Raw genomic sequence first — 16,509 nt, 5'->3', positions numbered from 1 at the left:
GGCCAGACGGAAATTGGGGAGCACTAACTCTTGGACTTTATGGAATTTAGCACTGACTTTGGGTATGAGTCAAGGTCTTAGTACCACATAATCTTGACGGAATACATAGATCACTTTTTACTAAGACAGCTCCTAATTGTCCCACATTTCTCTCTAAAGTTTGGTGTACCACAGGGGTGTCAAACTCAATTTCATTGAGGGCCGCAACAGTATTGCGGTTGCCCTCAGGGGGCCGGGTGGGTATGGCCAGGGTGGGCGTGGCCTACTGGGTGGGCGTGGCTAGAGTGCATATGGCCTCCTGGGCGTGGCCAGCTCTACATCGTTCGCATCAAGGGTGCCTATGGGGGCCCGGGCAGGAGTGGGACAGATCTGAGGGTCTCTGGCAGAAGGAGGGTCTCTGGGCCAGGGCCAAGGCAGTGGGGGCCGTTCCCTCACTGTTTCCAGGATGGCTTCGCGGGCCACATGAAACCACTTCGCGGGCCGGATCTGGCCCCCGGGCCTTGTGTTTGACATGTCTGGTGTACCAGAATAATTGTTTTCCAGGTAAAAGTATTAACGGGTACCTAATGGGTCCAGGTAAAAGTGACTGATCTGAACAGAACAGATATTAAAGTTTTGAAAACCATGACGGGTCCCCTGAAAAGAAACAGTGAGTGAATCACGGGAATTAAGAGGACACTTGTACCTTGGGAAAAGAAAGGGATCTGTAAGTGGCCCTTGCCTGTGCAGAGAGTGAAGCTCAAAATGCCTAATGGAGCCAGGTCCTGACAATGGCTGGTAGTCCTGCCCTCAATGCCATTTGGTAGAACCAATATTGGTGTCACGATTTACATCACCAGAACAGCATGTCCACTCAAATTGATACTGATATATTTTGGGAATTGCTAGATGTCTTCATAGTTTTACTACAGGACTTGGAAAGCTGTAGCTCAGAAGTTTTCATTCACTTTCCAGGCACTTGGCCTGCGTCTGGATGTAGAACTAGGTTTTAAGGCCGGATGCCTGGACTTTCCATGAAATGTCTTGAATGCTCCTATGTTAATTCTATTAGGGATTGTACATGTCCCTTAATCTGGATCTGTCCTGTGTAAACAGACCATGCTGCGTGTCCACCAGCAGGTGTCACAGTCTCATCTGCTCTGACAATACTCTTAGAACCAGCCTTACTGTCCTCAGCTCCAGTAGATTAAGCAACAGTGTGTGCCTTTGAGGGAACGCACCAACTTGTTTGAGATGTGAGTTCCCCACACCACCAGGTTGGCATCTGTGATCACCTGATGCCCGATTGGCATTCCCTGCACCAGACTGGCTGAGAATCATTAATATAAATACTTGCATATAGGTGAAATATGATGGTAATTTGGTCCTGGATTAGGAGAAAGACCTACTACCTCAAGCCATCTTCCACTATAATTTTGCCTGAGACTTGGCCTCCTTGACACTAGGATCTCCCTCAGAGTCTTCTGGAACTCGAGGGTCTGCCGCTAATATATACACATTTTACTTTCATCTCTGTGGGTGGAATACCAGAGACAGAATTTGCTTCAAAAACCTGTGTATGTTCTTGTGAAAGTTAATGGTGAAATGCATTCCCAGCGACAGTGAAGGCTCAATGTGACATCAGTCACTGCTATCTGCATACAGGTTATTGTGATACACCTTATGCCTAGTTTCCCGGAAAGAGATTTTAAGTCCTGCTGCTTGGTAGGTAAGCCTACCAAGGTAAGCCAGTGTTGCTGTTCATATGTTGGCCACCTCTGGCGGAATTTCCTCTCAATTTGCCTCTAGGGCTGGCCTTTGCTGCAGTTTGGCCTGGTCAATTGGAATGACTCCAATGGCCCTCCTTTCCTTGGACTTATTTTTTGGCTGACATGTGGCCTCTTGCCTGCAGCTAGTGCTTTAGTCAGTTAGTTCATTCTTGCAGGGCACAGCCTGCTGGACTACATGTTTGTTGACATTGCTACTATTTTCCTCCTTTTTTCCCCTTTCTCCTCAGCTCTCAAACTGCTGGGGAAGCCTCTGCTTCCTCTTAGAAAGCAGAGGTAAAGAATGAGGCCTGGGCTGCTGCACAAAGCAGGGAGAAGCCTTAAACTAGGCTTTTTATAATGAAGCGATGTTATTAACCCTTTCCCTCTTGGCTCCATTTTTAAGGACAGGAAATGAGGTTTTACTTCCTGCTACACCTCACAATGCTCCCCTTCCTCCCAACTAAAACTGAGAGGTTTATGCAGAGATTTCAGAAGAAGGAGAAATCCCTAGGCATCTTTCTGGAAGAAACAAATGACTGTACTGCTCATATAACCAACCATTTTGACCTAACCTACAAAGTTTGTAGTGTAGAAGTGGCTTTCATTTTAAAAGCTTGGAGTTGTGTTAGTTGTTGATTTCCAGTGCAATAAGGAGCTGTAGATCCTGAAAAAGTAAGAGTGAAAAGAAGGACTTACTCTTCCATGTGCAGTGGCACCTGAAGTACAGGATCTGCAAACAAAAAGAAAAGGTCAAGGTACAAGCAATTAAACATTCTGGCCTCACATCAAGCTTACATTCTGTGATCTAGCTGAGGTGGTTTGTAGTCTGCAAGAAAAGTAAGATAAGGAGTTTGCAAGAAACAAGTTCAAGCAGCAAAATGCAGTGGAAGAGTAAGCTGATTAGCAATTATATTCCAATTGCTACAATTCAGGGACTTGGCAAAAAGGAGGTCTCTGAGTTGCCACAGTTAAATGAGAGTTTATAATCTGCAAAACTTTTCTATTCTGCTCCTTGGGAGTTTCGCTTCTTCATTAACATTTTTACTTTCATCCTAACATTTCCCAGTCTCTCTGCACCTCAAGTTTGATGTTTAATTTGTCCGTTCTCTAAACTACGTATTTATTTATTACTTAAGGTACTCTGTGAAGTGCATGAAATGAATTGTAGTATACAAACAACAACGTTCCTTGTACTGGAATGCAATGATCTCTTTGCCCCTTCATGGCGGCTCCCACATGACATAACAATGCTGCATTACGATCAGAAGCAAACTGGAGAACTTGCAGACCTCCAAATTCTGCCAGCATGCCAACAACTCAAACCAGTACGATCAACGATAAAGTAATCAGAATTAATTTTTATCACTCTTGCTCTAGTTCTTACTATCCAAACTGTTAGATTTACTCTGAACTGGAAAGAGTGCAGTGTGCTTTATGTCTACTTTCTACCTGCAAAGCAAGAGAAGGTAAGACAAATATGTTGCAAACCTTAATAGCTATTTATGGGAGCAGGGGTGGGTCATGCATGGTTACTCAGCACCAGCCAGTTTATTGTGATTTTTTAAATTTATTAAATACTCTTTTAATCAATAGAGATTGAGCAATTCAGCAACTACTGTCACACCTCACGCAAAATAGAGCAATAAATACGCAATTAATATTAATGAATTGATGAGTTAAAACACTCCAGTGAAATACTTGCGTGAAGAACATATTCCATTTACACAGAAATTCAGGATTTATCTGAGCATCTGGTCTTTTAAAAAGCAGATTAATTCTTGGAAGGAAAACAAATCTATACAGCAACACTGCCTACTGCTACAAACAATTTCAGATCAGCTTCTTCCTCACATAAACAAAATGATGCAAGAGCAAAGAAATAAGAGAATGAGTCCTCTTACAAGGAAACTTGGCACTGCTTACACAAAACCATTTTTCACATAAACATCACTTATCTTTGACACAAACTGCTTAGTCAGTGAGGTTTTCCCATTACTCAATGCCATGGACAAAAGAAGCATACCTGCTGAATTGTTGCCTGTTGCATATTAATTTTTAGGCTATGAAGTCTTTCAAAGAAAAGGATAAATCTCAAACAAAATTTTCCCCACCTTATCTTCCAATATTTGTCATATGCCAGAAAGTGCATTAAACACAAAATAGTTGTGCAATGTCTTTGGACCTGTTATACTAGAAACCTTTCACCTGGACACGGGTCTTACTTCACTGCAGGATACTGCCTGTGCACATTAATGGTGAGCAGACTATACATCTATTTTGTCAGGTGCCTTGATGGCATTCACTCACTCTTCAGTATGGGGAAAAATAAAGAACAATGCTTTTCTCACACATTATGAAGCAGGCATTATTTTCATTTAAGAAACTAGTAGTTCTATAGGGGGAAAAAACTGATTTATTAATATTTTCAGACCCAAGACTCACCTTTTGCCAATTGGCATCTAAATATTCATTTAATTCTGGCCATGTATTTGTATTTCCTATTCTCCTTTCTTTATTCTTCTACTCCTTTATATACTCTACTTACCAAATGATATAGATCATAGCTATTCTAGTCCCCTATTTAAAATCTTTAACTCTTTGTCAGCAAAAAGAAATTCAAATACACACACAATTATCTGCCTGCCTGCCTGCCTGCCTGCCTGCTTATCTATCTATCTATCTATCTATCTATCTATCTATCTATCTATCTATCTATCTATCTATAAAAAAACACTACAACCAGCTCAGAGCCTTTTAATAATTGAGAACCATATAAATTGCAGTAATAAATAATCAGAAAGCCATAGTTTTTTTTAATTAAAAAGTTTTAAAATACATTTTTGAACATAAACCCCATCCCCCCTACCCCTACCCCATACCCTAACCCACCCAATACCCCTACCTCCCCCAGCCCCCCCCGACTTCCCAAAGCAGAATACAGGGTATTATTTTCACAATCTTAATCTAAAATATACTAACTATAATTACACTTTAAATCCAGTCGCGCTTTAACTCTCCTTAAACATCATAATATATCTCCATTACAATTATTCTTCACATATTCCAAATTCTACCATTTCTATCTGATTCAGAACTTTCAAAATCCATTCTTCTATAATAAACAAATCAGCCTTCTTCCAATATCTTAAAGATCTTACATATTCCACTAAATTACTTTAACTTTTAAAATTGTAATCTTTTACAATTCAACCATACATAATACATTGCATCATCACAACCACATCTTCAACATTTCAACTAACAATTTAAATACATACATACTAATTTTTAAGATCTACTATAAATACCATCCCCAAATATCCACCATTATTAGATCTTGATTATCCTACAATCTTTAACAAGTTCCATTTCTAAATCTTATTTCTATCAAAGTCCTCCATTAATCTCTACTGTTATTATTATTATTATTCCTTAAATCTAAATGCAGCCCGTGTCATTCTTTAAATCTTAAGATCTTTAAATAAAACCAAGGATTGCACAGCTTCCGAAACTATTTCTTGTAACTGTCGCTCTCCTTCTTCCTTTCCTTTTTTGACTTCTGAGGATGACGGTAAGCCTTTCAATACATTAGAATAAAAATCACGTGCCTTCCCTACTGTATTAAGACAATATCTTTCTCCAGAATAATTCACCACAATCCCCGTAGGTATCTCCCACCTGAACCGAAGCTGTTGTTTCTTTAATTCATCTGTCAGAAAGAAAAAATCTTTCCTTTTTCTCAAAATTCTTGGAGGAATCTCTTTCAGAATCAAAACCTCCTGATTAGCCACTTTAAGTCTTTTATTATAAGAGATTTGAATAATCTCATTTCTAATCTTTCTCTTTGTAAAATACACAACCACATCCCTTGGCAGTTTCCTTTGTTTAGCGATCCAAGAATTAACACGAAATACTTTATCTATCTTCCCAAAAAAATCCTCAAGTTGAAACCCCAAAATAGGCGCCAGGGCACCAACGTCTCTTCCAGATTCTCCTGCAGATTTTCTTTCAAACCTCTGATCCTCAGGGCGAATTCCATATCTCTATATTGCATCATCATCATTTCATCTTCAAGTTTTTCCATTTTATTCTCCACTTCACTCATTTTAGCCTCCAGCATCAGATTATTTTGTTTCACTTCTTCCACACATTCATCCAGATTCTCAATACAGCCTGAAAACACTTGAAGTGCCATCAAAGTATCCTCCCTTATTTTCTTGCTCTCCTTTCCAATAAATTCTGCCACCTTCTCAAATATTTTTTCAGATTGAATTTTTAAGGCATCGTTTAGAGCATATTGTAAATCTTTTAAAGTCAATACACATGCAGCAGCTTTGGGGAGTAACTTTAAAGACTGTGTTCCAGATTGCTGAACAGACAATGCCTCTGCACTTTTAAAAACGGGTCTATGAGGTTTGGGAGCCATTTTTGCAACTAATGACTTTCAATACACACTTTCACTTTCTAGTCCATTTATTACTTTGTAGTTAAACTATGAAATAACCAAATCTTGAAAATAACTTTTTAGCACCTCCAAATTATAACTAGCTCTTTAAGGTTTAAAAGTCCATTTTACATATTCCTACTCAGTTCAAACAGTCACTTTACTTTGAAGAAAAACACTTTTGCTTCTTGTTAAAAAGAAAAAAAAATCAGTCAGGCGCCATCTTCCCCTTCTTTCAAAATGATTGTTGGAGCAGGAAGAGAGTTTGAGTTTCAGAGTTAAAGCTTTGTACTTGATATTTATACTGCTCCTGCATCAGCTCTGCTGCTACCATCACTCAAGATGTCAATCAGATCCGGCAGGAGTGGATTCAGCGTCTTGTTCTGCTAAAGCAGAAAAGTCCTTTGTCCGGAGCATTTCCAGGCTTCGAGGGGGCTCTCACCCTTCATGCCCCAGAACAAATGTTCTGGGGCTCTAGGGGAGCTCTACCCCTACCTGGAAGCTCCCCCTCCCCTCTTTGCCCGAGGAGAAGGGTTTTTCAGCGGCGGAACAGCTGATCATCGGCTATTCCGCCGCTTCAACGGGATCGAAGGGCCGGCGGTCAAATCTGACCTTCCTCGCCGCTGAAGCGCCACCCGGAAGTCCAGAAAGCCATAGTTTTATACATTCACTAAAATACTAAAATTACAAATTTCTCTCCATTACAGAGGGACCAATATAAACTGAGTCCTACTCCTCTTCCATTTTTTCCTAATCAAATAAATTGAATAAATAGAATACTCATGCACCCAATGTGCTAAAGGACCTCAATATTTATTTATTTTCCACCATTTCTTTGTGCTGCCCTACAAAAATTACCAAGTTTCTTCCATACAGGATAAATTCCATACCAGTTACCGAGGATAGCTAAACTTTCACATATTCCTCAATACTGGACCAGCAGCAGGAAGTCCTAGGATTTGATGGCATGTGTTTCTAACATGGTCTGATAGTTTAATTACATAAAAAGCTTTCTGAAGAGACCCTGTCCATTTCCACGCACACTTCCAGATTAATTTGTCTGTGTATAAAATAATACAAATTTAAATTCTGAGGTGTGTCGCTCAAGTAAGTTGCAGTTTCTTTTTTTATTTCCATTTTATGTCTTTAAAACACATAAACCATACAATGCTTGAGTACTATATTGTCACTCCTGAGACCACCTTCTCCAGATAATATTGGCTGTCCCAAAAGAATCGGGCTGGGGGATGATACCATGTGACCAGTAAGCTGTGTTAGCTCTTTGAGGTAAACCAGGTCAAGAAACAGAAGCAACTTGGATTCTAGGAATGCTCTTGAACACTGTAGGACAACAGGACCTTGAAAGCTACTTAGAAATTCAGTCTGCCTTATCTTATACCAGTGGTGGCGAACCTATGGCACAGCCCTCTCTGTGGGCACCCGCACCATGCCTCGGAGGTGGCAAATGTCCCTGCCGCCTGATAACCTTGCCAATGCCCCACGTGGCTGGATCCATCCCAGCATGGCTGGTTTCCTCCCTCCCCCATCCTGCCTGGCCTCGCATGCTCTCCTTTTCCCAGGCACGACCCACTGCATCGCCTCCTCAGCTGTCGGCCAACCAGTGTGCGCCGGTCGAGGGGCCGGCAGGCTGTGGCTACTGATGGACACCGTCGGCCCCCATGCGCTTGCTGGCTTCTGTGTGAGAGGGCTGATGGTGTCAGGCAGCAGCTGCCCCAGCCCTTGCCTTGCCCCATGGCAATGGCATCCCCACCCTGCCTCGCCTTATCCTGCAGGATGAGCCTCCTGCCTACCGCCACACCTACCAGAGACCCCCTGGATCTCCCCCAACCCTGCCCCCCCAGGTGTCCCTCCCCACGGGCTACATTGAGGTGACTGTACCCACCTTGGCCACACCCACCCAATTTTCCATGACCACCACAGCCACACCCACCCAGTAGGCCACACCCACCTGGCACCCAGCGATAAATAAGTGGGTTTTGGGTTGCAGTTTGGGCAGTCTCTAAAAGGTTCGCCATCACTGTCTTATACCAAACAACATCAAGGAGGACAGGGCTTTTTAAAATTTCTTTCTTGCGCTTTCTATTTTCTTAGGGCTGAGTTGCTGTTTTTCCTTTTAATGGCCTTTTCCCAAGACCAGTTCTACATTCAGGCAGGGACCGAGAAAGAGACATTCTCACTGGCATGTCCTTTACTTGGAAACTGCTGGCCCACAATATTCATGCTGGATCTCACCTTCTGTCCTTCAGGAAAACTGGTGAACATTGTTTCCTTACACAGAGCATTCAGAGACTTTAACTAAGTGCATCAATAGATTGTGATTTAATGTTGGGACATTTTTAATGGATGTTTCAATATATGTATGTTGTAAGTCATCAAAAGTCTCACAAATAAACAGCATACAGATGTTAGAGACAAGTGTTCAGATGGAAGCTAGTGAAACCTTCAACAAAATGGAGGAATCTGAAACAATCTGGCAGAAAACTCCACCCCAGTACCTCTGAACTCTGACCTGAATAGAATTCAATGTTTGGTAGACAGAGAGTGTTTTCCCTCTTCATTTGATTTTTTTTGCTGGAGGACATTATCATCCCCCAGGAGATATTATCCTCCTTGTCTTTCCACTCTTGCCAATCTTTTTTATTTCTTTTTTTTAAATTTATTTATTTAAAAGCCATGGAATCAAGAAGAAAAGAAGGGAAAAAAACAGGAAGGAAAAAAGAGACTTATGAGCAATATAAAAAGAAAAAAATTCAATGTAATTTTTTAAATTAGCACTGCGTATTGAAAAATCTTTTATCAATCAAAACTTCAGAACATTACTGAAGTCAAATTGATACTCAATAATTAAAACAGTAGCTGCTATAATATAAATTATAAATCAGAATTAAGGATCAACAAAGATTTCCACCTCATCTAAGAATGCTTATTTAATGAATCAAACAGGAATTGATATATTAAAATATCTAACTTCAGATGAAGTACAGGTAGTCCATAGTTTAGAAGTTGAATTAAATCCTCCATCAGACTTGTTCTTCAAATATCAGAGCACAATATAGTTAGCCATCCTTTTTATGTTTTATAATAAAATGCATAAAGCATCCTAGCAGCTGTTAACATATTCAGAATGAGCCTAGTGTACCTTATAGGAATATAAAGCTTAGTAATATTTGATAGAAAAACAGCTGCCTAGAAAGATAACTCAACTTTTAACATTTGTTTCATTCCACAATAAATCATCTTCCAAAATTGTTGAGCTTTGCTAACAAGCATGAAAAAACCCTGATCTAATTAGTGCATTTCCAAGTTATTAAATGAATTAATATATTTTAGCAGACAATACTGGAGGTAAAAGATCTTGTATTACTTCTGCAACTTTCGCAGCAACTTTAATATTTGTTTTCCATTTCTTTTCCCATTACTGCATATTGATTGTCCTTTTTAAATACTTCATCCATTTAATCATATTATCTTTAACTTGTTTGGATTCTGAGTTATACTGCATTAACAACTTATAAATAAGCCCCAGCCTATGATGGAAGTTTGTCAAATTAAGTCTCACTATTCCATCTTATTTTTGTAATTCCTTTTTAACTATGTTGCTTATTCACAGGAATCAATAAGGTGATTCTGACCATTCTGAAGAAAGAACCACAAAAGATTTCCCGTTTGTTTTATTAATAATTATCTCTTGCACTATGGGCACTTTTTTTTCCACACTGATCATTTCTGGGGTAAAGTGAATTCACCCAAATGAAAATAATATTATTGAAGCAAGGGGAAGATAGTCTGGATTGATTTTTTTTTCTTTATTCCATACCTTTACTACTTTGTTTATGATCAAATTAAGTTGACCACTTCTGTCTTTATTGAGCCAAACACCATCTGGGAGTCCTGCTCCTTCAATAAAGTGGTACACCTAGCTTGAAATACAGGTTGAAATTTCAATCAATCAAACCTTTATGACAACCTTGAGGCCAGAGATCACAGCTATAAAATGCATAACCTTATAAATATTATTGAAGGAGCAGGATCATTTCTGGGGTACAGTGAATTCACCCAAATGAAAATAATATTACTGAAGCAAGGGGAAAATAGTCTGGATTGATTTTTTTCTTTATTCCATACCTTTACTACTTTGTCTTCAGTTCCCATTGGAATAATTTGAAATACAAAGTACAGTCTTGATAAAATATTTATTTTTTACTGTTGCTCTTCTAATCAGTTTTAGTTTTCTTCATCTTAAAAACATTTCATACTATGTTTTTGAATACAATAATTGTTCTTAAATAAAATGGATTGTTTTTTGTTAAATAAATTCCCGGATATCTAACTTTAATTAATGTTCTTGACTTGCCAGCTTAATTCCTAAAATTTTATTTTTTATTAACTTATGTTTTGTTTTTTTCAATGGTCTGGACTTATGGGAAAAATGAGTCTCAGTTCATCTTCTTCAGAGCTGTAAATATGAAAAACCATTCCAAATTATCAAAGGCTTTTTCCACAATAACAAAGATCATAGCTGCTTCCCTCTTTCTCTGGTTTATCAATAGCTTTCATTTATATATTTTATTTCTTATTTCCCTCACATAATGTGTTATATTAACCCTCATGTATCAGATTGCATTTGTTACTTAAAAATTAGTTAATCTCTTCGTAAGTATTGCTGCAAAAGTCAATAGAGAGAAATAGGCATATATATATTTCTGAGCACAGATGGATTATGGCCTTTGTTGTAAATCAAGGAAATAAAATGCATGATGTGAAGGAGGAAGAACTTGATGTTATTGTATCTTATTCATTATCTGATTTAATGGTTTAATGAACATTTCCTGGAAGATAATATCAGAGAAAAATCATCTGGTCTTGAAGATTTTTCAATAATAAAAAAAGGAGATTTAACTGTGTGTACAAATTATAGCAAAATAATACTTAGGACCATCCAATGCAGACCAGAGCCCTATATGAAAAGGGAGAAGCTAGCTTTAGAAAAGACCGAATAACACTGTCAAGGATGAAACATTGGCAGCTGCATGCCTCTGCGTTTCATCTTGCCTTTAGATTAAGGGGTGTATGTGAGATGTTACTTTCAAGTGGGTTAAATGGAGAAATAAAACCTCTTCGATTCAGCTGTAGACCGTGAGAGCCTGAAGCCTTGTCAAGGACACAGAACAGGTGTGGATTTGAAGCAGATGGTCCCCGTAATAAAGTGAAATTGATATGAATTATGTAAGACATTGGAGGTTTGACTGGGAAAATTATTGATTAAGTCTATGAATTGGTGTTGGAACCTCAGTTAGTTTTGCTTCGACAAAGCATACAGTGTATTCAATAAACTGTAAGATTTTCAGAAATGGAATGAAGGAGGAGTTTTATTTGGATTCTTGAGCTGGATGTTGACAAACACTAAATTGCTGATAATATGCTGGATAATTAAGAAAGCCAAAGAATGCCCAAAAGAAGTCAGCACATGCTTCACTGATTGTAGAAAGGCCTTTGTGTTGATCAAATTGTGGAATGTGCTTAGAGAAATGGGAAACTCATAACTTCTCTTTGTCCTCATATGAAAACTACGTATATGTCAGGAAGCCACAGTTCAAACAGAGCACGGTAAAACAGAATAGCTCCAGGTTGGCAAATGAGTGAGATGAGGTTGTGTACTTTCCTCTTATTTATTCAAACTTTATGTGGAATATATATTGAGGGAAGCTGGACTGGAAGAAGTTGAACGTGGTTTTAAAACTGAAAGAAGAAATGTGAATAACCGGTGCTACACTGTGCACTACTCTAACAGCTAAAAAGGATCTGCAAGATCTGCTGCTAAAAGTCAAGGAGCAGCAGTCGAGAAATACATTGGCACTTGGAAGAGTAGCAGTGAAGGCCCTGGGAATACTATTTAGATGCCAGTATGAGTTTATATCTACAAAATTCAGAATCATGGAGGAAGTGGTTTTCTCTGTGACACTCTATGGAAGTGAAAGTTGGACTTTTAGGAAGCAGGATAGGAAAAAAGTATTGATGCTTTTAAATTTTAGTATTGAAGAAGACTCAGAATCCTATGGATAGCCAAGAAGACAAACAAATGGATCACTGAATAATAAAGGTTAAAGTTTCCCCTGTCCAATCATGTCTGAGTCTAGGGGGCAATGCTCATCTCTGTTTCTTAGCTATTACTTTCCCATTGAAATGGTACCTATTTATCTACTTGCATTTGCTGCTTGCAAACTGTTAGATGGGCAGGAGCTGGGGCAAGTAACAGGAGCTCACCCTGTCGCACAGCACTTGGGTCTCAAACCTGAGCTGTCAGCTTTCCAGCTGAGAAGCTCAGCATCTTCAATTGCTGAGCCATCACGCCTCTGAATAATATAATGCAATATTTTGTATAATATATCATTTTTGCATTTCCTCTTTAATGAGATCCCTATAAAACTGTTGACTGAAGAGAAGCCCAACACACAAAGAAAGTTGCAGTCTGGTAGACAAACTCAGCCATACCAGACTTCCAGGTTTCATAGATATTATTCAGATGCCTGAGTTCCATGTTTCCATTTTGTTCAGGAAGAACTGACCAAGTTGAAAAACCTGCAAAACAGCTGGGAATAAGGGACTATATATTTGTACATTTGTGAAAATGACAATTTGTTGAGTTTGAGTTTAAGTACTTGACCCAACTAATTTCCAAATTAAGTTAGAAAGAGCTATCTCCCAATTTAGTAAGGTTTCAGGGTGTACACCGCACCATGGTCAAAAGGCCACTATTTCAGCTGTCTACTGTACACACATGAATTTGCTTATGTACATAAAAAGAAATCCAGCAACCAGCTGTTCAATCAGTGGCAAGCTAGTTTTGTTATTGCTTTGTAACAGGGATACAAAGAGCCATAGTAACTTTACTGGGCAAGGGAAAAACCCAGGTTGTCAGATTCACATGTACACATGGTAAAACTTGTTTGACAGCCGGGATTTTATAGGTCAACAACAGTCATATTGGAGCCAAAAAACTTTATAAGCACGTTCCATTTCTATTTGTTATTCCCTAGGGTTTGGGTGAAAGAGAATACTTTCTTAAACTACTGTTGTGTTTCAGGTTTTTCAAGGAGCACTATGGGGAAAGATTTAACTGCTTTTTCACTGTGACAGATCTTGTAAAAACATGGCTTAATTTTTATAGTACATCCAATTTTGTCATTGCTAATAATTGCTGCCCTTTAAAAGGTTATAAAGTAAAGATCACTGCTAATATTCTCACTCTATCCCTATTTTTCTTAAATATTTTAGAAAATTGCTATCCAATTATTATATTTTTGCTCTTATGATTCTATTACGGTAAGTAATAAATGCAGTATTCTTTTCCATAACAAAACCAACTCCCAGCCTGTATTAATTGTCATCTTTCTGTCAATTCAGTCAAGTTAGATATTTCAAACAGATCGATATTACATAGAAAAATTACAATGTTCATTCAAAGGAACCTCTATAAATAAGACATGTTTTGAGAGAATGACAGAGGGGCGGGGGGAATGTATATGCACCTTTGAATCAGGTTTTTTTACTCCTAGTGACTGCTTAGAGACTTATTCCCAGAGTTTTATTGGCAAGGATTTTCAGAAGTGGTTTGCCATTGCTTCGTTCCTAGATCTGAGAGTGACCAAAGTCACCCAGCTAGTTTTGTGCCCTAGGCAGGTCTAGAACTCATGGTCTCCTGTTTTTTACTACCATATTATTATACATTTATTTATTATTTATTTATTAATTTAATTTATATACCGCCCTTCTCCCGAAGGACTCAGGGCGGTGAACAGGGCAATACATAAAAACTAGATACAAAAATTAAAAATTATTAAAACGTGATTAAACAATGCCCATAAATTAATACAAATTAAAATTGAAGTTCATTTATAAAATCCCACCCCGTCCCATCAGGCCAGGCCAGCTTGTTTAAAGAGATGGGTTTTAAGATCGCGCCGGAAGGAGCGGAGATCGGGCGCCATCCGGAGCTCGACCGGAAGATGGTTCCATAAATCCGGTGCACCCACAGAGAACGCCCTCCCCCTGGGGGCCACCAGTCGGCATTCTTTGACCGGTGGCACCCTGAGGAGGCCCTCTCTGTGGGAGCGTACTGGGCAGAGGGAAGTTGACGCCGGCTGCAGGTGCTCCCCAAGGTATTCAGGACCCATGCCATGAAGGGCTTTGTAGGTCATTACCAACACCTTGAACCTCACCCGGAAGACAACTGGTAGCCAATGCAGCTCGCAGAGCAAAGGTGTGACATGGGAGTATCGGGAAACTCCCAATACAACTCTCGCGGCTGCATTCTGTACCAGTTGGAGCCTCCGAGTGGTCTTCAAGGGTAGCCCCATGTAGAGAGTGTTGCAGTAATCAAGACAAGAGGTCACGAGCGCATGAGTGACCGTACGTAAGGCATCCCGGTCTAGATAGGGCCGCAACTGGCGCACCAGGCAAACCTGGGTGAAGGCCCCCCTAGTCACAGCTACAATATAGTCTTCTAAGGAGAGCTGTGAATCTAGGAGGACTCCCAAGTTGCGAGCCCTATCTACAGGAGGTAATGACTCACCCCCCATAGTGAGGGGTGGGATATCCTGAATATCCCGAGATGCCGGTACGCACAACCACTCAGTCTTGTCAGGGTTGAGTCGAAGCCTGTTCCTCCCCATCCAGACCCGGACCGCCTCCAGGCACCGGGACATCACGTCGAGGGCATCACTGGGGTGGTTTGGGGTCGAAATGAAAAGTTGGGTATCATCAGCATACTGATGATACCCAACTCCAAAACCACGAATGATCTCACCTAGCGGTTTCATGTAGATGTTGAACAGGAGAGGCGAGAGGACCGACCCCTGAGGGACTCCACAAACGAGAGGCCTCACGGTCGACCTCTGCCCCCCTGCCAACACCGACTGCGAGCGTCCCAGGAGATAGGAGAACCACTGAAGAACCGTGCCTCCCACTCCCAATCCCCTGAGACGCCGCAGCAGGATACCATGGTCGATGGTATCGAAAGCCGCTGAGAGGTCTAATAGGACTAGGACAGAGGAATATCCCTTGTCCCGAGCCCTCCAGAGATCATTCACCAGCGCGACCAATGCCGTCTCCGTGCTGTACCCGGGCCTGAAGCCCGATTGGTACGGGTCTAGATAATTAAGTTTCAGTATAAAATAAAAATAAAGAAAAAAAGTTAGAAAACTAATTCCTTTCTCAAAGATTAGACGAAAAGGTTCTTATTTATGCTAAGCTGATTGATGTCAACAAGCAATAGGGTTTTACATAGCTTGTTATTATTATTACGCTTGGCCGCAGTCACCCCAGTGTTTAGATTAGATTTGTCATTTTTGTTTATCTAAGAAGTCCTTCCCAAGGACCTGGGATAGACAGGGGTTGCTTAATAATATTAAAGGAATTGTTGCAAGATATAAACTGTTGGTATTTTGTAATTATTATCACTCAATTAATTGTAGTTTCTCCATTGTCTACCTCTCTGCCTGGTTTCCCTCCAACAGAGCTAGAGGAATTTACTAGATTTAGAAGGATGAATCCAGGGCTTTTTTTGTCACAGAATGCTCAGAACGGAGTTCCGGCACCTTTTTTGGATGGAACCTTGTAGGGTAGGCAAGGCGGGCTGTATGACATGTGTGAGTTCTGGCACCTTTTTCTTTTACAAAAAAAGCACTTTGATGAATCTATAAGAATTCCAGTAAGTCCTTTACCAAAAATGAGTTATTTGTATGTAGTCACTTATGGCAGCAAAATTTTTGACAGTTTTGTATTGGCTCTTTTGATAGAAAGGCTGGAGGGGAGTATGGTGCTGATGCCAGTCTGAGAACTTTACCAGTCTGAGAACTAATTTACACACTATCTTTTGCAGGATAGTTAACTATTGCCCTGAGCAGATTTTCAGTCTTCTAAATGCTGTATTCAGAATTATGTGGACCAGAAAATAGAGCAAAAAGGTACTTGAGAGCATGCACACGCACAAACTTAGCATTTGTCTATGCCTCCTTAAACCAAAGATATACTTTCCTTGGACAGTGTATCAGCCACACAATCCTGAAAAAAGATCCAGCAGACTTAAGAAAGTGCAGACTGACACTATGGGATTACTCCGAGTACTTTATTGGCAATGACTCTGAAGCACTGCATGTTATACCAAATCTCTCCCTTTTTTTGTAAATTATGTCTTTTATCTAGTCACTGCCATCCTGGCATCTGTTGTTACTTCTTTGAGTATTTAGTCAAGATAAAACAATACAATAAGATTTCTACAATTACAATGCATTTATT

General features: G+C 39.8%; 1 protein-coding gene across 2 annotated transcripts in view; it reads right to left on the bottom strand.

Moving 5' to 3' along the window:
• ERN1 (endoplasmic reticulum to nucleus signaling 1) overlaps nucleotides 1-16,509 on the bottom strand; it is a 76,595-nt gene that overhangs the window by 28,449 nt on the left and 31,637 nt on the right. For both annotated transcript variants that reach the window (XM_083355439.1, XM_083355440.1), the window contains exon 3: nucleotides 2,445-2,478. In XM_083355439.1, the coding sequence (XP_083211565.1) occupies nucleotides 2,445-2,478 (34 nt within the window). The remainder of the gene's footprint in view (nucleotides 1-2,444; nucleotides 2,479-16,509) is intronic.

This window comes from Vipera ursinii, assembly GCF_947247035.1.
Source record: "Vipera ursinii genome assembly, chromosome: 2".
Classification (NCBI taxonomy): Eukaryota; Metazoa; Chordata; class Lepidosauria; order Squamata; family Viperidae; genus Vipera; species Vipera ursinii.
The sequence above is the reverse complement of the archived record's forward strand: the minus strand, read 5'-3'. Positions and strand labels throughout refer to the sequence as shown.